General features: G+C 38.4%; 1 protein-coding gene across 3 annotated transcripts in view; it reads right to left on the bottom strand.

Annotated features, from left to right (window-relative positions):
• The window catches only part of gk (glycerol kinase), a 54,476-nt gene extending 32,579 nt beyond the window's left edge, over positions 1-21,897 (bottom strand). For 2 of the 3 annotated variants that reach the window (XM_051702504.1, XM_051702505.1), the window contains exons 1-2: positions 21,619-21,896; positions 17,389-17,462 (exon numbers count right to left, since the gene is read on the bottom strand). In XM_051702504.1, coding sequence (XP_051558464.1) covers positions 17,389-17,462; positions 21,619-21,711 — 167 coding nt within the window. In that variant the 5' untranslated portion in view covers positions 21,712-21,896. Of the gene's footprint in view, positions 1-17,388; positions 17,463-21,618 lie in introns of all 3 variants that reach the window. The other variant, XM_051702503.1, reaches the window with a different exon arrangement.
• Between the last annotated feature and the right edge of the window lie 5,563 nt (positions 21,898-27,460).

A 27,460-nucleotide genomic window follows, 5' to 3' on the forward strand; every position in this document is an offset into this window, starting at 1 on the left:
TGAAAGGATGCCAAAAGTTTGAAGCTCCAAAAAAAAAAAATCACATAAGTCAGTATAAAAGTAGCCTAATCCATGTGACTCCAATGGTTAAAATCCATGTCTTCAGAAGATATATGATAGGTTATTTAAGTCAATTTTTACTATAAATTCTCCTCCCTGCTCAGTCAGTCAATCTCCACTTTAACTTTCACTTTCTTCTTTTGTTTTTGGTGATTCACATTCTTCATGCATATCACCCCTACTGGGCAGGAAGAAGAATTTCTAGCAAAAAGGACTTAAATATTGATCTGTTTCTCACCCACACCTATCATATAACTTCTGAAGTCATGGATTTAACCACTGGAGTCATATGGATTACTTTTATGCTGCCTTTTTGTGCTTTTTGGAGCATCAAAATTTTCGCATACATTCACTTGTATTGTATGGACCTACAGAGCTGAAATATTCTTCTGAAAATCTTAATTTGTGTTCTGCTGAAGAAAGAAAGTCATACACATCTGGGATGGCATGAGGGTGAGTAAATAAGAGAATTTTCATTTTTGAGTGAACTATTTTTGTATTTTTGTATTCACATGGGGGGGCCACACTGTACTCCTTCTGAGATAAAATGTTCCACATTGATTTAGTTCTTGTATCTTTTAAGCCCAGCAATAATTGTGTTCTCATTCTAATGCATGATGCTTAATTTTCTGAAGTTTGTGACTGGAGGAATGTTCTGCCTTCAGTATTGCTCAACAAAGGTTGATACTTTTCTATCAGGCATTAGAAAAATCTTGATAAAGGCAAAGCATAATTATAAAATATTTTATCATCTCTACTTTCCTGGTAATTTATTATACAAATTAACACTCTCTACATCAGGGGTCGGTATTATTAAAAAAACTAACAATATTATTAAAAAATGTCACTGTTTTATTCTATTACATTAATACTTTTAAAGCTACTCAAGTTATTCAACCAAAAGTAGTGAGTGGTTTTCTCATTTCCTTGTTATTATTGTTTGATTAATAGCCTTTTTATGACAGCCTACTAGACAGTGCTCAATTCGGTTACAATTACACTTCAAGTCCGACTTTTGATGCAAATATGCTTTTTGTCCCACTGTTTACGTTCACTTTAGACCAAACCACTGCGTTTACATTAATGCCTCATCAAGACGGGCATTGGCGGAATTATGAAGTGTATTTGACAATTTAGGCGCATACCCGCATTAGCGCACAAACTTTAGCCGCCTGTCAATCAAACAGTGCGCAGCTACAGACCTCAGGAAATAAAAAGTCAATCTTTTATATTTAATCTAGATCAACCAACCAGTGGTTGTCTTGCTATCATGATTGATGTAATGAACACCCCTGGTCTAGATGTAGAACATAGGCTAAGTATAGAACATTACTCAAACGTTTATCATCGATATCGAGGACATTTCTCTCTCTCTTTTTTCAGATAAACATCAAAATTGTTTTATCGCCCAGCCCTATTGATAACATTGCCTTAATCTCTCACATCAACCCAATAATCTCAGTGATAGATAGCTAAATTACAGGCTACGTTATAGACACATAATCTAGTAAACAGAAATATGAAATTTACCTTGATATGTTTCTTCAAATTAGAGGCAGGATTAATGCTGATATCTGGCTTGAGCAAGATAAACTCACATGACACGATCAAGCAACTGGCCTTTTTCACTGCGAAAAGCCCTTTCAGGTGCGGCCGTGATGTTCAGGTGTTGAAATGTGTCTGAGGCATCCTCCACATCCATTACAGTTGACGCTGATCTACAGCTGCCATTCAAGTTTTTTTAAGTGTGATTTGATTTGACGGGAGTCACGAGACTCTCCGTAGCCAATCATGTTGATAGATAAAAATATAATCAGGAATGGGAAGTAGTGAAAACAGACTGTGGGAAAATAGCGCATTAAAAGTACAGTTACAGCACTTAAAATGTACTAAAGTATACAATTTTTAAACTACTTTATAAAGTACAATTCCTGGGAAAAACTACTTACAGTAACGTGACTATTTGTAATTCGATACTTTACACCCCTGGTACTGACCAGTGTTATGATAGGCAGGCAGATTATTTCAAGGGGATGGAAGTTGGCTGGAGTGCCTTCATTTCAGGAACGGTGCGTGGAGATGGGGAGGGTGGCAGCTTTCAAGGAGGTGTCATGTGGAAGGCTGGGGATCTGGGATTCGTTTGATGGGAAATGGGCCAGTTATTTGGCATTTTTGGGGGACTCTCAGGGAGTGGCTGTGAAGAGAGACGTATATAGTTTTAAATGTGTATGATTATTATATATGTATATATATATATATATATAATTTTTTTTTTTTTTTGTGTATACTTGTGTGTGACCACAGGGGTGTTCAGTGGGGGTCAGGGTGGGGTTGGTGATTGGGGAGGGGTAATATTGGGGGTAAAAGTTGTTTCAGTGTATATAAAAGTTTTGTTTTTCTTTGTTATAAATGTACGAATCAAAAAAAAAAAAAAAAAAAAAAGTTAAATATAAAAAAATAATAATAATTTCTTCCCAGGGGACCATGCCCCCGGACCCCTGATGAGTTTGCACCCCTGATAATGAATTGTTTCTGTGTTGTTACTTTTTTTATTAGGGAGATTGCTTGTCACCAGGCACATCCGCATGGTGTTGCCTAGCAGTGATCACGAGTACAGGGTTTGTTTGTTTGGTTTTTTTTTTAACGCCATGCCAACTTCTATGGCTATTTCCATGGTGAGAAACGTGTAAGGAATTCTATAAAAGGTTTTTAAGATCTATTTTTCCTAAAAACTCTAAAATTGCATTCGGTTTGACTTTGTTAAAATTCCTTCTAGAGTGCTGACTGAATAAAAAAGGTTTCTCACAGGTTTAAGACAGTACAGTCTAATAAAACATGTTTCAGGGATAATGGATTCTGGCAGAAGGTACATGTTGGTGAATCTTCTCCTAATATTAAAAACTTGTGTCATCTTGGAGTGACCTATTCGACAGCGGGTGTAGACGATCTGGTCCCAGCGATCTGAAAACAGAGGAACTTCTTTTGCCAACAACAGGGCTGATTTCATGGAGTTTATTCATGGTGCATTGATCCCATTCAGTTTGCCATTTGTTTTTAATATATGAATTTATTATGGGCTTTAGGTCAGTGGGAGGTATTGGACACTTTTTGAAATCCGCTGATAAAGCCTCTTTTGCAGCAGTGTCTGCTTCCTCATTTTCTGGGATTCCACAGTGTCCAGGTACCCAGCAGAAGCAGATATTGAAATTTTGGGCCTCCAAATCCAGCAGTTTGCATAGAATCTTTACAAGCATTGGGTGATCATTTTTTTAAAATGACACTGCTTGAAGACGTGATTTTGAATCTGAAATTATTAGAAAGCTTCTCTATTGCATAGTCTTTATGAAGTCCAGTGCAAAGACAATAGCGTTTGCCTCTGCTGTAAAAATTGAGCTGTGATTGGGGATGGATATTCCTTTTTTTATGGTTGATCACAAATGCAGATGATACATGATCCTCAGATTTTGATCCATCTGTATATATAGGGATGTGATGGAAATATTTCTCTAATGAAAATGAGTTGTCTTGAAAAGTCATTTGGGTGGGTTTCAGATTTTTTGTTTCTTGTTAAGTCTAAGATTATTTTTGGTTTTTTAAAGTTCCAGGGGGGGAATTTAACTGAAGTGTGTCTGTACCAGTATACTCAGATCTACTTTGAGATTTTGTAAATGTGGTTTGATCCGTAGTCCAAAAGGACGGATATGTCTTGGTTTTTGTTCATATAGGCTTGAAAAAGGGGTTGAGAAAACAGGATGGTAGGCTGGGTTTTCTTTGTTTGGTCTTCAGCTTTGTTGTATACTGTAGGGCTAGTTTGAGGTGTCTGTTCTCCAGAGAAAGTTCATTTGCTTCTACATGCAAACTTTGAATTGGCGATGTCCTAAAGGCCCCTAAAGCCAGATGTATGCCTTGATGATGTACTGTGTCCAAGAGTCGGATATATGATTTCCTGGCTGATCCATACACTACAATTCCATAATCCAGGCGTGATCGAATTAGTGCTCTGTACAGATTTAAAAGAACTTAACTTTCTGCACCCCATTTTGTTTTAGCTAAAACCTTTCAAATGTTCAAGGCTTTAAGACATTTATCTTTTAAAATCTTTGTGAGGGATAAAATTCTGTTTACTGTCAAGAGTTACTCCAAGGAATATGTGTTCACCATCCATGAATATCTCTGGGTCAAGATGAAGAGAGCATAGCTGGCAAAAATGTATAAAAACAGTTTTAGTCTTTGAAAACTTAAAACCATTTGATACTGACCAGGACTGCATTCTGTTAATTGTCAGCTGGATTTTCTGTTCAAATGTTATTCATGGATTTACTTCTGTAGCAAATACTGATGTCATCAACATAAAGACTGCAATGGATACCTGACCCGATGGCTTTTGCAATGCCATTGATTTTGATACTAAAAAGGGTAACTGATAAAATGCTTCCTTGTGGTACTCCTAGCTCTTGTTTATGAGGGTCAGATAGGGTATTACCTACTCTGACTTTAAAATGTCTGTTTGATAGAAAATTAGTAATAAAAATGGGTAAGTGTCCTCTAAAACCAAGTTGATATAAATCCTTTAAAATACCGAACTTCCAAGTGGTGTCATAAGCTTTCTCCAAGTCAAAAAAAGACAGCAACTGCATGTCCTTTTCTGATGAAAGCATCTCGTACGTAGCTTTCAAGGCTGGTGAGATGATCTACAGTACTTCTCCCTTTTCTGAAGCCACACTGAACTTTACTTATGAGATGTTGCGATTCCAGGATCCATACTAAACGTTCATTAACCATTCTCTCCATGGTTTTGCATAAGCAACTTGTCAGGGCTATTGGGCGGTAATTGTTGGGGTCATTATGATCTTTTCCTGTTTTTGGGATGGGAATGATTATCGCATCTTTCCAAGAGAGTGGAATTTTCCCTGATATCCAAATAGAGTTAAAAAGTTTTAAAAGTAGAGACAGGATAATGTGAGGCAAATTTTTTAAAAACTGATCGTGTATGTCATCTGGTCCAACTGCCGTATCATGTGCCCTGTTTATAACTCGTGTCAATTCTTCCATTGTGAACAGTTGATTATAGGGTTCCTTATTATAAGATGAAAAATGTATACCTTTCTTTTCATCCTGTGCTCGAAAAACTTGGAAGGCATTAAGGCAATTCACAATGGAGGAGTTCTTTTCAAAATTTTCTGCTAGGGTATTTGCAATCTCTTGTTTTGAAGTTAGAATAGAGTCTTGATATTTGATGTGCTGAATTTGATCTCCATCATTCCTGCCCTTCATCCTTTGAATCAGATTCAAGACCTTTCTTGTTGAGGTACTTGATGTCAGACCAGATACAAATTGTCTCCAACTTTTCCTTTTAGCTTCATTTATTATTCTTCAAGCTTGTGCCCTACTTATTTTAACCTTAACAAGATTTTCATTTGTTGGCCTTCTGAAGAATAATCTTTCCGCTTTCTTCCGTTCTTTTATAACGGTCTTGCATTTATCATCAAACCATGGCATCCGTTTGCATTTTGCGTTTGATGATGTTTTTGGAATGGTCTCATTTGCTATGGAGAAGAGTGTGCTGGTGAACTGTTTAATAGCATCTGGATCAGGTCACGTGATGCCATGCAAGAAGCAGACGTGTGAGCGAACAGCTCTGCGCACTTTGCAAAATTTTTGATTATTTTCATGTTATAATTTGGTGAAATTTGATACACCCAGTTACACATTTGCTCTTTGAGGTAAAAACATGGCAAAGAAGTCAAAATCCTCGGGCTCTGGAGACATTAAAAGACACTTACGTGTTCAGGATGAAAGCCCCAACAGGCCTACAGACCGGGGACTCGTTTTGGATGGCGTGGCGGGAGAGGAAATCCAGCGCCAGTTGTCCAACATGTCGGTGATGTTGAAGAAAGTTCTTGCTGTCTTGGAGGATCTCATTGTAATACGTCAATCGATTACGGCAATGGAAATAAAATTCTCTGAGATAGTTAAAAGAGTGTCAGATGTTGAGAGACTAACAGATTTTCTGGAATCTTCGGAGAGGGAATTAACCGCTAATCCGCCCGTGACCAAAGTTGATTTGGAACATCTCCTTGAAAAGCTTGAAGATCTTGAGAATAGAAGCCACAGGAATAATGTTCGAATTGTTGGAATTCCTGAGCATGAGGAGGGCAGAGATATGGTAAAACTTCTAGACGAGCTTTTCCCGAGTCTGCTCGACATAACAGGCTACAAGCTGGAAATCGAGCGAGCTCACAGAGTCCCTGCTCACAGATCTGCTGAGAGAGATACGCCCCGATCGATTCTGGCCAGATTTCTGAGATCATCCGATAAAGATCTTGTGTTGCGCCAGTCGAGGAGCAAAGGGAAGCTTTCTTGGAAGAATCATAATATTTTCTTGTTCCCGGACTTGGCGAACTCGACAAGAGAGAAACGTGATCGGTTCAAGGAATGCAAGAAACTCTTACATCAGAAAAAGATCTCGTTTGCTCTAATGTTTCCGGCCAAACTGAGAATCGAAACGAAGGTCGGTCGCAAAGTATTTACATGTCCAAATCTGGCAATGTCTTTTATAGAATCAATGACTGAGTAAACTGCGTTGGCTCCTCTGAGCGGCTGGAGCTTGTTTTGTGAATAACACTTTCCTTAAAGAAACTTTTGCATTGAAAGATTACTTTTGCATTGAAGTTCCTGGACAGACTGAGAATAGACACAACAGATGACTGCAAAATATCTACATGCTCACAAAAAGGATGTCTTTTATAAAGTTGACAGATTGTGTAAGTCATGGAATATACATTTATGCGGCCTCCGAGTGAATTGACTCGATCATCCAGGGAACCGGGATGCCGGTTTTGTTTCTTTTTGTATTGGTTCCGCCTAGCGGCTGGAGCTTGTTCTATTGAATAATACTCCTTTGGAACAGCTGTGGATTAATCTGTTCGTTCTTCATGCTTATTCCTCCTGCTGGCTGTAGTTTGTTTTGTTGAGTATTTTTACGGGACACTGGAATGATTACGTCATCAGCTGAACTCATAACAGCCGGCTCACTGAACATTCGTCTGTCTGTCCGAGGAATCTGAATGGCTTTATATCAGCTGGAATTTGTTTTCTGGAAGATCACATCATTGAGACAGTTCTGTGAATGAATCTACACATTCTTTGTGTTCATTCTTCCTGTTGGCTGGGGTTTATTTTAAAAAGTATTTTCTGTTATGTAATAAAATTGAGCAATCCGATGGCAAAGTTGTTGTGGGGACTCATTCATGGACCTTTTGAGTTTGGAGCGATTGTCGCCGGTTGGCGCTGTCGTGCGCGGGGTTAATGCGCACGTTTTTCTTTTTTCTGTTTGTTTTGTTTGGGGGGAAGTTCGGGTTTGATTGTTTCACTAATGGGGAATGTGGTCTGTATAACTTTGTTTTTGACACACAATCTATTTTTTCTAATATGTCAAAATGTCAAATGTTAATATGAGTGGAAGGTCTCTCTCCACGTTGAATGTGAATGGGTTGGGGCACCCCATAAAAAGAAGGAAGGTTATTACTTTTCTTAAACATAAGAAATATGATATAGTGTTTCTTCAAGAAACACATCTCTCCCCGCAGGAAGCTGAAAAATTTGGGAAGATATGGGGTGGACATGTTTTTTTTAGTGCTGGCTCAAGGAAGAGCAAAGGAGTCATTATATTGGTAAATAAACATCTGCAGTTCAAATGTCTCAAACAGATTAAGGATAAATTAGGGAGTCATTGTTGTTTTAGCTGAAATTCAAGGGCAAAGTTTGATTTTGGCTAATATTTACGCACCTAACGCTGATGATCAGGGCTTTTTTATAGATCTTGAAGGGATGTTGCAAGCCGCTGGCACCCCTCATGATATAATATTGGGAGGAGACTTTAATCTTTTGATGGACTCAGTCCTTGATCATAGTGAAGCAAAAGTGTGTAACCCCCCTCGAGCAACACTGTGACAACGCGTCACAGGATGTGTAAAAATCTTGGTCTTACAGATATTTGGAGACGTTTGAACCCATCCGGTAGGGACTATAAATTTTTTTCCATCAGTCCATAAGATTTATTCTAGAATAGATTTTTTTTTTGGTGTCCAAGTCCCTCATTTCATCTGTTGTTGATTGCTCAATTGGAAATATCTTAGTCTCAGATCATGCTCTGGTGAGTTTAGAGGTGTTGCCATATACAGAGAAAAAGAAATCATGTAGTTGGCGCCTTAATGTGTCCCTTTTGCAAAATCCTGATTTCCAACAAATGTTAAAGACTGAAATCAGTGTTTATATGGAGACCAACTGGTCCACAGTATCCTCTGTGGGCGTGGCTTGGGAGGCACTTAAGGCAGTTCTTAGGGGTCGGATCATACAGTATGTCTCATTCATTAAAAAATCCAAAACACAAGAACTTGTGGAGTTGGAAGGAAATATTAAAAGTGCCGAGGCTGAGCTGAAGCGCCGTATGTCATCTGATGGCCTCAGAGAATTGACCCGATTGAAATATAGATATACTATTTTGTCACGGAAAGTGGAGTTTTGGTTATTCAGGGCAAGACAGTCATCCTTTGAGTCAGGTGACGAAGCAGGAAAACTCTTGGCTAGATATATAATGCAGGGAGAGTCTTTCTCTACCATTCCCTCTGCTGGTGGTGAAATATTTACCTCGGCTATTGATATTAATAATGCTTTTAAAGAATTCTATTTTGATCTCTATAGTTCCAGGTCTTCATCCACTGATGAAGATATTAGGAACTTTGTGGAACCATTAGATCTCCCTAAACTGACGACTGTGCAAAAAAAACCTCTCTCGATTCTGAGATAACCCTGGAGGAGCTTGATGAGGTAATTAAGACCTTACCTACAGGCAAGGCTCCGGGGCCTGACGGCTTTTCCTCTGAGTTTTTTAGATCCTATGCTACAGAACTGACTCCACTTTTGTCAAAAGTTTATACAGAATCATTAAAGAATGGAAAGCTTCCTCCAACCAGGACGCAAGCCCGGATTAGTCAGATTCTAAAAAAGAACCAAGATCCAAGCGAGTGTAAAAGTTACCGCCCAATTTCCCTGATCCAGTTAGATGTAAAAATTTTGTCCAAAATTCTGGCTAATCGATTAAGAAAAGTTATGACATCACTTATACATATAGATCAGGTGGGGTTTATTCGAGGCCGTAGCTCTTCTGATAATATTAGGCGTCTCATCAATATCATGTGGTCAGTAGCGAATGATCAGTCTCCGGCCGCTGCCATCTCTCTTGACGCCGAAAAGGCGTTTGATATGGTAGAATGGGATTATTTTTTAAGATTTTGGAAAGGTATGGGAGTACATTTATTGGTTGGATCAAGTTACTTTATAGACGCCCTGTAGCCTGTAGCAGCGGTACAAACAAATGGGTTAATTTCAGATTATTTTACTCTGGATAGGGGCACCCGGCAGGGTTGCCCTCTTTCCCCATTATTGTTCTGTCTTGCCCTGGAACCATTAGCAGTCGCGATAAGGAAGGAGGATGATTTTCCAGGGGTGACTGCGGGAGGTGTGGCGCATAAGCTTCTGCTTTACGCAGATGATATTTTATTATTCGTCTCCGACCCTTCTAGATCTATGCCTTGCCTCCACAGAATTATTAACTCCTTTTCCAAATTCTCAGGATACAAAGTCAGTTGGTCTAAATCCGAAGCTTTGGCTTTGACAGCGTACTGTCCAGTAACGGCCTTCTAGCCGGGTGCCTTCCACTGGCCCAAACAGGGCATTAAGTATTTGGGGATTTTATTCTCAGCAAATTTGTCTGATTTAGTCAGAGTTAATTCTGATCCCTTAACAAAAAGGTTTTCGAATGATGTGGACAGGTGGGCTTCATTACATTTATAGATGATTGGGAAGGTTAATGTTATTAAAATGAATTGTATTCCAAAATTCAATTACTTACTGCAGTCTCTCCCTGTAGATGTCCCTGTCTCTTATTTCAAGCAATTTGATAGCATAGCGAAGTCCTTTATTTGGAATGGTAAATGTCCCAGGTTAAATTTCAATAAGTTACATAGGCCGATTGACAAAAGGTGGGTTAGGCCTACCCAAGATTTTGTTTTATTATTATGCATTCAGTCTTAGACATTTGGCTCATTGGTCGCTTCCACCTGAGAGAGCTCCTCCCTGGTTTTGTATCGAAAAGGAAGTTCTTGCCCCTATCTCGCCACTGCAAAGCCTTTCGATTAAACTAGCCGGAGAGGTTAAGTCACATCCCGTTATTTTGCATTTGCACTCGATATGGACAAAAGTGTCCAGAGTATTTAATTCTGATATTTATTTAAACGTAGCCTCGAGCATATGGCTGAACCCTAAAATATGTTTTAATAAGTCCCCTTTCTGTTGGTCAGATTGGATTGTGAGGGGGGTTAATACACTTGGTGACCTATATGAGAGTGGAGTATTGAGATCTTTTGAAAATTTGATTCAACATTTTGGGATTCCCAGATCTCAATTTTGTAAGTATTTACAGCTGTGCCACCTGCTCTGCTCTGTTTTTGGGAGTAGCATACACCCCCCTAGAGCGGCAGATACTCTGGAAGTGGTGATTGCTGCTTTTAGAAAGGGTCATGAGGCATCAGTGTATTACTCCCTGTTAATTCAGTGTCTGGGGGACGGAGCTTTAAATTCTCTCAGATTATGGGAGGAAGATTTAAATTTGTTATTGGAAGAGGGAGAGTGGGCTAGGATCCTAAAGAGCATCAGGTCTGCATCTAGAGATGCAAGGATCTGTCTGATGCAATTTAAGATTTTGCATCGGTTCTACTGAACCCCCTCTAGATTGTACAGGCTTGGTCTTAAAGACTCACCCACCTGCTGGCAATGCCAGTCAGAAGACGGGGACATAACCCATGTTTTTTGGGGTTGTATTAAGATTCAAGAATTTTGGTTGAGGATCCAGCATTTTGTGTGTGACGTACTGGACACTCAGTTTTCATTTTGCCCCAGATTTCATAAATATATGAAAAGCTGGGTCCTAACCAGCGTGATGATTGGCAGACAGCTAATCCTTAGGGGTTGGAAGTTAACTGATGCACCCTCATTTTGTGAGTGGTGCACCGAGTTGGGTAAAGTGGCAGCTTTCGAGGAGATGACTTCCAGACGGCTGGGGAACCTGTCGAGTTATGGCAGAAAATGTGGCAGTTATTTGTCTCATTTGGAGAGGTCCTAGTGTGGGGCAGTGGAGGGAGACACATTTTTTATTAATTTTTGTATTTATTTATTTTTTTTCCCTATATGTTGAACTTTTCTCTTTTTTATGTACTATTTGTGTGTCTGTTTATATGTGGGTATTTAGTTATTTTATATTGTGCGGGCGGGGGGGTTATAAAGGGTTTTAAGTTGATTCCTAATGTATAATTTTGTGGTTAAATTTATTTTTGTCTGTCTTGGAATCAATAAAAAATTTTAATTAAAAAAATAAAATAAAAATAAAATAAAAATTGCATCTGGATCATCTTCAGGGACTTCGTTAAACCTTTCATAGCAAAGCGTTTGAATATGATACCGGTTTACTTCTTTAAACTGCCATCATGGTATTCTTAGAGCTTCTTCTTTTCCATTTAGGGTTAGTATTAATGGAAAGTGGTCACTACCACATAGGTCCTGCCATACTTTTCATGAAAGGTCTAAAAATAATTGTTAGGTCAATTGCCGAGTATGTTCCGTGCCCTGGGTGTAGGTAAGTGCTGGATCCATCATTTAGAAAACATATGCGTGATTGTCTAGGAATTCTTCTATCCTCTTCCCCTTGGTGTCACAATGGGTATTTCCCCATAGAGTGTTGTGACTATTAAAGTCTCCCATGAGTATATATGGAGAAGGGAGTTGGGCTACTAGGCCATCCAGGTCCTTGTGTGCTACAGTAAGATTTGGAGGAATGTATATGGAACACATTGTAACGTTTCCCTGCAGGGTTAAACGCACTGCTGTTACTTGTAAATTACTGTTCACATTGATGCGACTATGAATCACATTGTTTCTGATTAAAATGGCTGTTCCACCAGAAGTCTGTCTATTAGTAGGACCAAAAATTTTTAAAAGAGAAGGTAAAATTTGGTGGTAGTTTTGTCTCCTGTAGACAAAAACCAAGGGGGTTGAGAATTGTAGCTAGGCGTTGCAACTCTGCAAAATTTGCCGCGAGTCCACGACAGTTCCATAAAATATAAATATTTAATACATACAAATATTTTCCATTCTCACATAGGAAAAATAGGAATATTTCCCCTGAGTTTTCCTTTTGGGGATGGACTTCTACTCCGACTATCCCTTTCTTTCATTTTGACATCTTTGGTTTGTTTTGTCTTTGCTATTTCATCTTTTGCTTGCGAACAAATCGATTTTCTTGTATTTCTATTTGTAGTTTGATTTTCTATTGAGTTCTGATTAGACTGAGTATTGATTGAGGTAGATTCACTTTGGGTTCCTGTATTCTTGGTCCTTGGGAAAGATTTACATTGAGGTTTATCTTTGTACATCCATGTGAAATCTGTCTGGCATTCCGTGGTCTTCACAGATTTCTTGACAACAGAAGCATATGTTTTACTCAATGTTTTACTCGGAGGAGCCCGGCCACCTGAAAGCAGAGGAACGGCCACCGACCGCGAGGGGAGGAGGGGCTCCTAACCGACTGCCTGGAGCGGTCAGGGCCGCTGCCAGGGGCGGAGGAAACCCTTGCCAGCTGCTAAAAACGCAGCAGGGTGTTCCATCTGCCAGGGGCCGGAGGACTGCCTCCGATCCACCTGGGGAGGCGCGCTGTCATCCACCAGAGGGTGGAGCAGTGATCGAGGACCAGGCTAGGGCATATCGGAGAACCGACAAGTAAATTTTTTTTTTCTCTCTCTCTCTCTCTCTCTCCTGCTCCGTGTTGGCCTTTTCCCTCTCTTTTTAAATGTTTTTGTTAATTTGGCATGATCGCCGATACGGCGATGTAGGTGCCACATTTTTTATTTTTTTGGTTTCCCTCCCCTTGTCCCCTCCCCTGATCCAGGTAGACGGGGATGACCTGCCGGCAGACGGGGCAGGGAATGGGGGGTTGGGGGGGGGGGCATGTACGTCATGCCAGGGGCTCCCCGGCCTGAGAGAACGGGGGAGGAATGTGGCAGGGCGGAGGGTGGGGCCGGGTCGTGATTCTACACACCCTGATTAGGTTGATTAGCCCGAGCGGGATAAAGGCCGACTGGAGACGGTAGTGCGATGGAGAGAGAGTTAAGGACAGCTGTCCGACACCTGTGTGTGTTTGTGCTTTTGTTTTAGTTAATCTTTAAATATAATTTATATTATCAAGCCGGTTCTCGCCTCCTCCTTTCCACAGAACTGTGTTACACCTTGTAATTGTAGGAAGACGTTTAGGTGTTGGGCTAGCCTACAGGTGTAAGGTTGGTTTGGGATTTATACAGATTTGTCAATGTATTTGGACAATGACACAGTTTTTGGTTATTTTGGCTCTGTCCTTCAGCATATTGGATTTGAAATGAAACAATGATTAGGAGTTTAAAATGCAGACTTTCAGCTTTGGTATGCTGGTATTATTTGGTCATCAAATTAAAATAATCTGCAACCAAGTACTAAATATGATCATTTTATTTAGGTTTATAGAAACTTGTGCAATAACTTTTGGTCCTCTGAAATTGGCAGTCTGTCAAATGGCTATAATTTCTACATGGTTCACTTGATACATCTGAAAATACCCACAAATATAAGCTGAGAGTTTGCACTTGAAGTCCATAATCATTATTTAATTTCAAATTCAATGTACTGGACAGAAATCATGCCAATGTCCAAATATGCATGGACCTAACTGTAGGTGTGTACTCTCACATTTGTAATCTCTACCTCATTAAAATCTTTGGAAAACATTGGCTTTCGATGTGTATTTAATCTATGTCCTTCAATGTATTAACCTTAACACAGTTTCATCTTTCTTTACTACTCCCAGTTCTCTCCAGCAGCAACAGGCTCGACTTGACTCAAGACCCGGTCTCCTCTGGGGCCTATGACATGATCTGCTTCCAGTACTGGAATGTACTGTAACTAAGTACATTTACTCAAGTACTGTACTTAAGTACAATTTTGAGGTACTTGTACTTTACTTGAGTATTTCCATTTAATGCAACTTTATACTTTTACTCCTACATCTCAGAGGCAAATATTGTACATTTTACTCCACTACATTTTTCAATTTACAATTTTTCATACCCTTCCTGTTCAGTGAAAACCATGTATCTCCAAACGTGGTGATTTTGATTGTTTGTGATAAACTAAAAGATTAAGTGTTCCTTTATGGGTTGAAAATAAATTAAGCTAAAATAAACTATTTAAAACCCCCCTTGGATTAGCTAGAAAATGCATCATCACAAATATAAAAACAGGGCTGTTTTTGAGATCATGAAAAATTGACTTTTTAGATACGTGGTTCTCACAGGACAGCGACACTACAAACATATGATGATAGAATATGATGATAGAATATGATGCATTGCTGTAGATTAAACTACACAACAGTATATAAAGCAGTTAAAATTAGCTCAACCTTCTACAGCAAAAAAAACATCTACAGCAGTAAAATGCAACATACACATTAATGTAGCAGTAATATACTTTTAGTAAATACTTTTACTTTTGGTACTTTAAATTTTGCTGATAATACTTATATAGTTTTACTCAAGTAAGGTTTTGAATGCAGGTCTTGTAGTTACTTAAATAAAAGATCTGGATACATCTTCCACCAATGTCTGCTTCTGGCAGTGGAATGCCTTAACCCAAAAGATTCAAGTAACTGTAGCATTATTTGTGGCGTGGAGTTTGAATGTTTTTGCTATAATTGTATGGATAAGAATTTGACTCTGTGGTTCTTGCATGTATGTCTGGAGATGTTTTGAGCAGTCATCATCTAGTGAAGTTTGAGCGCTCATGGCCAGGTGTCTAGATCTCCTTTTCTTCCTACTGTTGCGGTGAAAGAAAGAATGCATTGGCTATTTTGAACACTTTTATGCCTTTCCTGGCCTGCTTTCTGCCATCTTTCTCTCCCTGTAGGAGGTCGAATGAGTTTCTATGAAGACTGCCCATTCAAGGAAAAACGTATCTACCCTCTACCTGGATATTTTGTATAATAAAATATTTTGTTGAATGCAATTGCTTGCCTCCTTTATTTTGCACTATTTACTAAACTTCTTTCTTGGATTAAATTGAGCAGTTGCTTGCATTCATTGATATTCTCTTGTTGTGCATGCTTATGTGATTGTCTACACATAAGATATCATTAGGATGTGAGTAATTATGACCATAGAAGCACGAGAAAAATATGAATACATACATACTGTAAATGTATTCTACGTTATGGGAGCAGTCCCCCTTCCCTCCAAAATTAAACACAGAAAAACTGATTAATGCTGTCTCTCCATCAGAAAAAATGCTACTATAAATGTAGTCAACGTAGTAATCAATGCACATTATGCGTTAATATTTATTGAAAATTGCTGCAAATATAGTCGCTGATGCTATCTGTCCCATTCGAACAGGTTGACAGTGCGGATTTATTTTTAACCATTGAGAGCTACATGAACCATGTGACTGCGTGTTCAAATAGTGTCACAACTCTCTTTTTCAATGGCGCTGTTCCTTCCATATAAGCTATTCAAGCATGAAGTACCACCCATTTTCTCCAGGGGGCAGTAAGCGAAACTCACTGTATAGGCAATGCACAGCTCAAACAGACATAGAACAAACCACACATACCGAGAGCAGACAATACAAGATGAGAGCACGTTCTTGCCTTCAAACACAGCTTGGAGTGCAAATCCAAAGGCACAGAGACCTAAAAACGGTATGTTTATGACGCAACACAACCGAGAATTGTTAAGCGTCCGTCTGACGCAGGTGTACATCTTTAGACAAGCCCTTTTAATAAATCTCTGACTGATTGACGAATTCAGTTGCAACATGGATTGCTGTGAACTGTAGGCCAATGATAGGCTTATGTTCAATATTATGGAAATAAACCATATATTGCATTCTAAAGCCACTTTTTGTGTTGTCTTTTTTTAATGCTTATCTTGTGTGCCAAAATAATGTAATGCATTTAAATTATATATATATAAAATTTATAATTATTTAAATATAACTTTCTTATTATGAATCATTACATATTGAATTATTGTTATTTGAGGGGCTTTCTCAGCAAATATTCATGCATGCAATTAATTGCGATTAATTAATTGGCATACCATGTAATTAATTCGATTCAAAATTTTAATCAATTGACAGCCCTTACAATAATAATAAAATACATCTGACTAAACACTAGTAATATATTTCTGGTCTCAAATTTTTAAATTTCACACATCAAGCTTTTTATTTAACGTTTATTTTGACGTGAAGGCATTTCTGGTTCTGTGATTTTGACAGTATTTTCACACTTCTGGATAAGACGTTGGTTATATGACCGGGGCTGCGTTCCACTTACATTTTTACACCTTCCCCTTGCTAAGTTTCCTCCGTCTAATGGACTTGGATGTACGTCGTTGCTTACGTTGCACTAGTGCACACATAACTTTTTATTAGAATTAATTGTTAGAAAGGATCAATCAAGTTTTACACAAACGAAAATGGTAACATTGCAGTGAACAAATAGGCTATGACTGTAAGTTTAAGGTAGCCACAAGTATCATGCGGTACACTCTCAATATAACTCTTCTAAACTGCTTAATTGGCATAACAATACAAACAGCTGTAAGCAGTTTTCCATTATATCATTGACTAAAGTTGTGTGGGGTGGGGGTTGATGAAGCACGATCTGCTGTGATGTCACAATCGCGTTGCATTGTGGGATATGGAGCTGCCTGAAGTGTACATCTGTGTAGGCTCGCTCCCTCTGTCAAAATCTAGCGGTTGTGGGTCTGTCAACAGAAACCTCTGTCGCCAACTTTACGAAGTGGAACAGACTTCCAAAATGGTGGGGATTCCCATGAAGGGAAATGCTTAGGGAAGTTAGCAAGTTTATGTTAAGTGAAGTGGAACGCACATGATCATCCCTATGCCCTATTTCCTTTGAAGACTTTACAATCCACTGTGAGAGCTTTGGAGGGCTGAAAGGTGTGGGGCATACATGAGTGTGTGAGCATTTGAAAGCAATCGTGTGTCAGTCAGACAGCGTGCGGAGGCCGAATTGAGTTGGTGTTCAGTACTACTGGTACTGCAGAAACACTGGTATCGTTACATCTTTATTTTAGTATCGACTAGGTACTGAAGTACCGGTACTTTTGACATCACTACCCTTTTGCAATCTATGGTGGAATCAGGACAGGTGTAAATACTCACCCTTCTTTAGGAAAACTCTGATTAATCTCAACCTGATGGTGGCTTAGAAGCTCTGCTGTTTTTGCATTGAAAACCTACAATTAACAAGACAGAAAGATGGACAATCAGTTCTGCTTTAAGGAATATTCATGACTATTAGTCTAACAAGGAAAGAAAAGTTGACCTTAAAATTCCTCTAAATTAAGGCCTGTTGCCATCTTGTTATACTGTAATCAGAAATGTCAAATAAAATTATAAAGCCTTTTGCTTAATTTTTAGGAAGTGGTCAAAAATGGCATTAAATGTTTATATTAATCTCCTTTATCTTGCTTATGTTTGCCCTTAATCACAGGTGACTGCTATAGGAGACAATTTAATATTTGCTTTAGATAGCAAATATTGGCCAATTAAGGTTTTCCCTCTAAACATTATTACAGAATTAGAAAGACAGATGTCACAGATATAATCAAACATTTAGGAAAGAAGCACCAAAAGAAAATCTCAGACCTAATCTGACTTGTACCTGCTGGATTCGAGTATAAAATTGGACAACAATTTATTGTGATGTTGCAAAGTGGAAGTTCCAGCTATAACAAAGGCATTAATCACAGCATTTTTACATCATTTTGGCTTTTTTGTTGAGTAACAATCCTCACCGCAACATGCTATAAAACTGTTGTTCAGGCCCTGGAATTACAAGCACACCTCTTTCACACAAGCACATTACAATCAGCAGTCTTCCCAATGGAAAAAACAAAACCACAGGGCACAAACAGAAAACATTTTATTGGTCTGTCCACCATTGGTGTTGTGACCTTGTCACCTCAAATATATATATGGCCTCTTATGGAATCAAAACACTACCTATCCCAACAGTGCACTTCCTTATATGGGAAGAATCTGTCCTTCATGTGATTGACTTGTGTCATTTAACTCTAAAAATGCAAGTTATTAAAGTTCAGTTTTGATGCTGTGTGTGAATAGTAGTAAGATTAACGGATTGAGCATGTAGAAGTTCAGGACGCAATGACGTAAGAAGTCTGCTTTGGGCCAATTACGAAGTTCTGACAGAGATGATTCAGTTACTATGGGGTCAAATAACAAATGTCAAATTATTCCATTTAGTCTGACGATATAAATAATATTTGATAAGTTAGAGCAGACTATAGAGGAAAATGTCATAGTGCAAGATGCTCCATGACTCAAATCTAAAGTCATATGGTGAGCAGCCAATGGAAATCAACTGCGTGCGGCCACAACACTGGACTACGAAGAAATGGAGATGGCGAACAAGCGCACAAAGTAGAGCTTAACATAACACCACTCAACTGAAACTCACACTGCAGTCAAAACAGCACTCAAATGCGCTCTGTCCTTTTTCAAAAAAACAATTTTTTTAACTTAAAACAGAAAAGCAGCAACATCAACAGCAGCGCTCTCGTACATCAATGTTTGTTTACGTGAGTTTGTGATCAGATCAACTTAAGTGATTCTCAGTCAGGGATGAACAGGCCATTGGAAGCACAGGGCCTTTATCGGTGGGCCGGTAATTCGAGCAGTGGGCCACCCTCACCCTGTCGGACCGCGAAATGACCAAGGGTCAGACACTTGCTCCATTCTTATTTATTAAGCGCTGCCCGTTTCTGCTGCCCATGTGAAACACCAAAAGCCAAAAACTCTAAAAGTCCTGCAGCCGAGAGCAGAGCGGGACAGGTCTTTCTCAATTTAGATTTGATTAATTAAAAAAGTTTAATGCGTTAATTTCTCTTAATCGCGATTAATGCATTTACCGTTAATACAGCATAAACACTTGTTGGGAGGGCGGAACCTTTGTAATGTGTCCTCCTGGAGTCATTACACCGACAGACACACCACAACACACAAGAGCGCTTCCCTGTCAGTGATAAAATTATGGTAAAAGTTCCTCTTTGCTATTTAATGTATAAAACAAGCCCATATGGGGCCTATGTAAGGTGCATTTTAATTATTACAGAAGCAAGCAAAGTCTTAACTATAACCAATATGCAGAATGAAACATTTATGTCTGTAAGCGTGGAGTTCAAAGTGGCATTTGACGCTGGCATTGATGCTCTGATGCGAATCATGAACGCAGCTTTATGATTACTGTAGGAAAGTGGATAAGACACAGTTTTCTGGCAGATTTATAGTGTGGAGGATAAGAGTTTAAAAGATTTAACACCCATTGCAATGAATATGCAACCGATGAGGAAACTAGTTCTTCAATTGGTCAAACGCTCACTTAGACTTTGGGAAACATTTAATTTCACTTGAACTGGTGCTATTTTAGTGCATTTCTATCTTTATACTGTGAAAGGCTTTGTTTGGAAAATGTAAATAAGCATTATATTGTTACATATTGTTTTGTTTTATTTCCCAAGTTGGAAATAAATGCATTTGGACAGGAAAAGTAGTATATATGGTGTAAAATGTCAGCATTTTCTAAATCTGTGATTAACTGCAAAAAATGATGCGATTGATCGCTATTAAAAATTGTAATCGACTGACAGCACCAATATATTTACAATAAATATTCCTATAATTACAGTAAATATTCTATATTTGGGGAAAATTTTTATAGAAGTTGTTTTTATATCATTTCTACATGTGATTAGGATACAGTTTTTATTACGTAACTTTATTTTCTTTAGAAATCATAATTACATATAACCATGGTAATGAGGTGCATGATTTTACCTGTGATAATCTTGATCTTACTACCCCAGTTAAACTCTGGATACTATGCAAGAACTATGGTAAATTTTCATAAGAGAAAGTAAAAAGGAGAATTTAACAAAAGGGCCTTAAAGGAATAGTTCACCCAAAAATGAAAATTTGCTGATAATTTACTCACCCTCAGGCCATCCAAGATGTATCTGAGTTTCTCTTTTCATCAAAACAGAATTTAAGACTTTTAGGATTTCATTTCAGGCCTCCTCCTCTAAACAATACAAGTGAATGTCCTCCATTTTTTGACGGTCCAAAATGCATATTTAGGGTGCATCAAAATAATCCACACGACTCCAGTTGACATAAAGTTCTTCTGAACGCAAACAATTGATTATTTTGAGAAACAAAACAATACTTATATACTTTTTAACTACAAATGTTAGCTTGCATACATTTCTGTGAGGTGCACTCATGAGAGGGATGACGTAAGCTCGTTGGTAAGGTCACACGTCATGTGGAGGAAAAGTCAGGAAGCGCGTCATTGTAAATTATCAGCTAATTTTCATTTTTGGGTGAACTATTCCTTTAATGCCTGGACACTCATGAATTAAGGACAAAGCTAGGAGTTTTTCTTTCCTCTAAATTTGTTCAGTTCTAATGAACTAATTTCTAATGAAATTAAGAGCCTGATGAAAGATTAATATCAGCAAAGACATCCTAATGTCTGAATGTTTGAACATAACCCTACGTAAATTAGGTGTTAATTAAACATTTTAACAGATATTATATTATTAATATTAATATCAGTACATTAACATCAGCATCCCAACTCAAAATTAATGCTTTACTGTTAAATCTGCATTCTGTTTGACCAAAAATATGCAATATTAATATTATTAAGTGCATTTGCGATTCAATAAAGGGCATTTCAAAACTATTACTGCACTGTACCAGGTTTCATGTGTGAAAGTGTCCGAGTGTCCAGAAAATTCAACTTGTAGCACATGCACACCATTATAACAACTGTCACATTAGAGTGGCAACTAAATTTGAACTTTGTAATGCTGCTCAAATCCAAACATTGTGTAACTGGGTGAAACGTAGATCATTAGCTAGCATTCTAAAGACAAATTCACTAAATTAATCTTAGCTTAATTTGTTTACTCGCTTCATGTTAAAATGAACTATAATATCCAACTACCATTTCACGCCGCTGACACTAATAGAAATGCCTAGGTTTTGAGACACGACTACAGAGTATACTAAATCATTCCAGGCATCGTCAACTGACTGGTTTAGCAAGCTAACTAGTTAAATAGACCGTGAACTTATGCGAAATACTAGTCGGAATCAGAGGCTACATTTACTCAATCTGTATGACTCAAAATCGTATGACAGTCCATTTAAACTCCTTCTTCCAACGGCTGCTGAACCGGCTCTAGTATCTTTATTTGCCGCCAGCACATGTTGTCAAGGACACGGAGGACTTTCAAATCTCTGTATGCTAGAGACTCCAGTGAGCTCATATACAACAAGATGGCATCTCCTGAAGATGCTACTTACAAGAAAACGTGTGGAACTCGTGCCTTGGTCGATAGCACCTACGAGGGGGCCCAGCATGATCCTGTTCGACAATGCAGCCATTGTACTGTTCATTGAAACAGTGAGTGACCAGAAGCCAAATTTGCAGCTCAGGGTACTCGCCTCACCGCTCAAGAGCTCCGCCCCGCCTCAGCTCATGCAAGCGTCGTGCGCGTGAAGTTCTCTACCGCCCGAAGGCATTTATAGGCCAGGTCCCAAATGGCACAATTTATGCGGACTTGCGGCCTTCATTTGCGCGTCCAAGCGAAGTCCATGAGACCATAGGGTGTCCCATTTTATGGCGCTCACTTGTTTCTTTCTTTGACTAACCTGTGGCGGGAACACCGTGCCAAACCCTAGCTGTCTGACCGACAGGCCGACCTACCTCAAAAATAACCTTGGGAGAAATCAGGTTCACTGGGAGAGCCAGTTCCCCTCTGGCTATATAGCATGAATATAATTCCATTAGCTATATATGTGTAATACAAGTCATGGTTTTAATTAGTACACTGATTAGGTGTTGAATCTGTGTATCTTCCATTCATTCCTTTTTTGTTTTGAAATCCAAAAACAGACAACGAAAAAACAGGTGTTTTATTTTTTATTTTGTCTTCAAAAGTAAAAAATACAAATTGATTATTTTTCAAAAAGTACAATTCTAGCCTTTTTCTATTTTTTGTTTCCCATTCTTCCATCTCAAAACTAAAATTGAAGAGAAGAAAAACTCAAATCTAAAAATAAATCCTATTTTTTCATTTACATAAATCATCTAATCAACACTTACAAAAATCAATTGGAACATTTAATTTGTGGATCGCTTACTGTGCATTTGCGGATTGTTACACGCATTTGTCAATTTTGAAACAAATCTAACGTCAAGATGTGCACACAAATCTACCAGTAGGTGGATTCCACCCATCCTCTACTCAAGTCAATCAGATAACTGCCACATTACTCGGACCAATCGTAGCACGTTCTATCTTCAACCAATCACCCTTCGCGAGTCACAGCTCTCATGAGCATGAATCAAGTACATACAGATAAGCTCCAAGGCCCCAAACTTTTAAAGAAATGGACGTCATCAGAGGAATACTGTGACTTAAGGTTTGTATCGTTTTCTCTTGGTTATAAAAATGTGTAGTGTCTTGTTAAATGTCAACAGCTGAAAATTGCCCATTTGTAGTGTCCTGACCATTAGCTAACCTGGCTGACTGTATGAGTCTGCTATTTTAATTTTAACCAAGTTTCTTGACTGAAATGTGTCATCAAAACCTTTACTCTTAATGTTACATGGTAGATCCAAACAGACACACTACTAGACACTATGCTTTTATAAAACTTGAATCATATTAGGTGATCTTAGGAGCACAAACCATAAATGAATACCCTATATTTCACAGTGTACAAAATGTGCTATGCCAATAATTTGGTTTCACATTATGTATTTGTATTTAATATGTATTTAATAAAAGCAGTTGGAATGTAATATGTATTAGAATTTTTCATTTTAGCACTTTTGTGTGACTGTTTTAGGGGGTACTATTACGGGGTCCCTTTCTAAAATACAGCATCATGTTCTGACAATGATAATTGACTCATTGGTTATTGCCATCTTTTTCAGATGTTTCCCCTGTGTACTGGCCATCAACTTTGAGCATTTGACTCACCCGCTCCAAAACTCAGTGGTTCCAGTTCCAATACAGGACACCTTTTAAAATTTGTAATATGAGATTGTTTATTTTCCTGTTATGTCAGATTTCTTTTAAGTTACAATGTCATGTCTTGAAATGAAAGTGCAATACAAAATTTAAATAAACCGTAATGCTGTCTTTGGGTTGACTTACTTAAAAATGAAAATTCTGTCATTTACTCACCCTCATGTTTTTTGTTTTGTTTTTTTTAACCTGTACTATTTAGGTTTTTCTGTGGAATATGAGAATACATTGTAAAATGTAGATGCTGCTAATGAGGCTGAAATGAAAGTGAGGCTGTCAGTCCCTATCACAATTCCTGACATCTCCTTTTGAGTTCCTCCCACTGAAGAAAGTCAGTCGTTTGGGTTTGGAACAACATGAATATGAGTATAAATGATAATGCCACGTCATGGTGTTGTATCAGTTGTCTGGGATGGATACTCCTAGTCAGGGAAAGAGCATTCTGCACAAATGATTGGAAAAAATAATAGTTACACGTTAAAAACATGTCTATTACTGTATAGAAAAGAACATGTTACAGAAACAAGATTGGGCCATGTTGCTTTGTGATGTCTTACCACTAGTAGCACAAAAGTCCCACAACTGTTTCCATCTTTTTGTGATGTGAAGCAGAGAGCACCAGTTCTCCATATCCTCGCAAGTCTTTTATTATTATTATTACTATTGTATATAATATAAATCCTTTGAAATATTACTGCAATAAAGTTTTTTTAATACATTAACATAATGTGAAACCAAATTAATGTCATAGCAGATCTTGTACACTATGTAATATAGGGTATTAATTTATGGTTTGTGCTCCTAAGATCATCTAATATGATTCATGTTTTATAAAGGCACTATCTGTACTACTGATCTTTTGTAGTATCTAGTAGTGTGTCTGTTTGGATCTGTTATGTAACATTAAGAGTAAAGGTTTTGACAACACATTTCAGTCAAGAAACTTGGTTAAACCTGCCACAGGAGCTGCTGACACAGTTCTACTCGGCCATCATTGAGTCTGTCCTGTGTACATCTATAACTGTCTGGTTCGGTTCAACCACCAAATCAGACAGAAGGAAACTACAACAGACAGTCAGGACTGCTAATAGGATTATTAGTGCCCCCCTGCCCACCCTCCAAGACCTGTATGTCTCCAGAGTGAGGAAATGTGCAGGTAGAATTGCTCTGGACCCCACACACCCTGCCCACTCCTTCTTTAAACTGTTGCCCTCTGGCCAGCACTACAAAGCACTGAGCGCCAGGACATCCAGGCACAAGAACTGTTTTTACCCTCAGGCCATTTTCCTCATGAACAATTAAACTGCCTCAGGACTCCCCCATAGTACAATAATGTAAATACATACCTCAAGTACATATGTAAATTCACATATTTAATTCAATAACTGTACATACCCCTACCTTGCACATACATTACCACTTACACATGGCCATTCTGTTATATGTCCTATTATTTGTATGTCTATTTATACTCTTACCTTGTTTTATATTCTGTGTCTCACTGTAATGTTCTTTGTGCCCTTGTGTCTCCTATCACCAAAAAACATTTCCTTGTGTACGTGAGAACACTTGGCAATAAAGCTCATTCTGATTCTGATTCTAAAATTAAAATAGCATACTCATACAGTCAGCTAGGTTAGCTATAATGCTAATAATCAGGACACTCTACAAATGGGCAATTTTCAGCTGTCGACATTTAACAAGACACTTCACATGTTTATAACCAAGAGAAAATAATACAAACCTTAAGTCACAGAATTCCTCTGATGATGTCCGTTTCTTTAAAAGTTTGGGGCCTTGGAGATTATCTGTATGTGCTTGATTCCATGCTCATGAGAGCTGTGACTCTGGTCCCACCCTGATAGTAAAACAAAGCGTGATTGGTTGAAGATAGAATGTGCTATGATTGGTCTGAGTAATGTGGCCGTTATCTGATTGGCTTGAGTAGACGATGAGTGGAGTCCACCTGTTTGTAGATTTGTGTGCACATCTTGATGCTAGATTTGTTTCAAAATCGACAAATGCATGTAGTGATCCGCAAATGCACAGGAAGCGATCCACAAATAAATGCACGCGATTCATAAATGAATGTCAGACAGAGTTGTATTTGTGAGTTAAAAAATATATTTGTAAATAATTTTTTATTTGCAAATCTCATTTTATTTATTTGTGAATTCACTTTATTTCTGTGAAACTCCTAACATATATTTCAAATCAAATCAAATCAAATCACTTTATTGTCACACAGCCATATACACAAGTGCAATGGTGTGTGAAATTCTTGGGTGCAGTTCTGATCAACATAGCAGTCGTGACAGTGATGAGACATATACCAATTTACAATAACATCAAATTAACACAACACAATTTAAATATCTGTTATACATAATTAAACTCAACTTAAAACATCAAATTAACACAACACAATTTAAGCATCTGTTATACACATAATTACACTCAACTTAAAACATCAAATTAACACAACACAATTTAAACATCTGTTATACATAATTACACAACTTAAAACATCAAATTAACACAACACAATTTAAACATCTGTTATACACATAATTACACTCAACAATATACAAATAATAACATACACTGTACAGTATACAATATGCTGTTTTTGTTCTTGTTTTTTTTTTTTTTTTTTTTTTTTTTTACTATATAGATACTATATAGATACACATTATTCAATAAAAATTAAAAATTAAAATATATATAAAAAGTATATACATATATATATATATATATATATATATATATATATATATATATATATATATATATATATATATATAGAATGTACAGTATTGTACTGTATTGACATTCAGGCTGTCGGTTGATAGTCAGTTGTTAAGAGAGACATAATATAATAACAGTAATATAATTTATGACAGTCCGGTGTGAGATAAAAGAGTAATAAAGTGCAGGGCTGATGTATTTTGATCATGGGAGATCAAGAGTTCAGAAGTCTGATTGCTTGGGGGAAAAAGCTATCATGGAGTCGGCTGGTGCGGGTCCTGATGCTGCGATACCGCCTACCTGATGGTAGCAGGGAGAACAGCCCATGGCTCGGGTGGCTGGAGTCTCTGATGATCCTCCGAGCTTTTTTCACACACCGCCTTGTATATATTTCCTGGAGGGAGGGAAGCTCACCTCCGATGATGTGTTTGGCAGTTTGCACCACCCTTTGCAGTGCTTTGCGGTTGTGGGTGGTGCTATTGCCGTACCAGGCGGAGATACAGCCAGTCAGGATGCTCTCCACAGTGCAGGTGTAGAACCGTGTGAGGATGTGGCGGTTCATTCCAAACTTCCTCAGCCGTCTCAGGAAGAAGAGGCGCTGATGAGCCTTCTTCACAACGACTTCAATTGAATTGGCTCCACTTTTGCTAGAATTTTATATGGAATCATTAAAGAATGGAAAGCTTCCGCCAACCATGATGCATGCCCGGATGAGTCTGATTCTTAAAAAGGACAAAGATCCAAGCAAGTATAAGAGTTATCATCTAATTTCCCTGATCCAGCTAAACGTTAAAAAAATTTCAAAAATTTGGCTAACCGATTAAGTAAAGTTAAGTAAAGTATACATATAGATCATTTGGGGTTTATTTGGGGCCGTAGCTCCACTTTTTGGTGGGGGGGTGGGTATTTTCTCCCCTTTTCTCCCCAATTTGGCATGCTCAATTCCCAATGCGCTCTAGGTCCTCGTGGTGGCGTAGTGACTCGCCTCAATCTGGGTGGCGGTGGACGAATTTCAGTTGCCTCCGCGTATGAGAGTGTCAATCCGCACATCTAATCACGTGGCTTGTTGAGCGCGTTACTGTGGAGACATAGCGCATGTGGAGGCTCACGATATTCTACGCGGCATCCATGCACAACTCACCACACACCCCACCGAGAGCAAGAACCACATTATAGCGACCACAAGGAGGTTTACCCAATGTGACTCTACCCACCCTAGCAACCGGGCCAACTGGTTGCTTAGGAAGCCTGACTGGAGTCACTCAGCATGCCCTGGATTCAAACTTGCGATTCCAGGTGTGGTAGTCAGCGTCTTTACTTGCTGAGCTACCCAGGCCCCCCGGCCCACAGCTCTTCTAATA

Source organism: Myxocyprinus asiaticus, chromosome 7 (assembly GCF_019703515.2).
Source record: "Myxocyprinus asiaticus isolate MX2 ecotype Aquarium Trade chromosome 7, UBuf_Myxa_2, whole genome shotgun sequence".
Taxonomy (NCBI): domain Eukaryota; kingdom Metazoa; phylum Chordata; class Actinopteri; order Cypriniformes; family Catostomidae; genus Myxocyprinus; species Myxocyprinus asiaticus.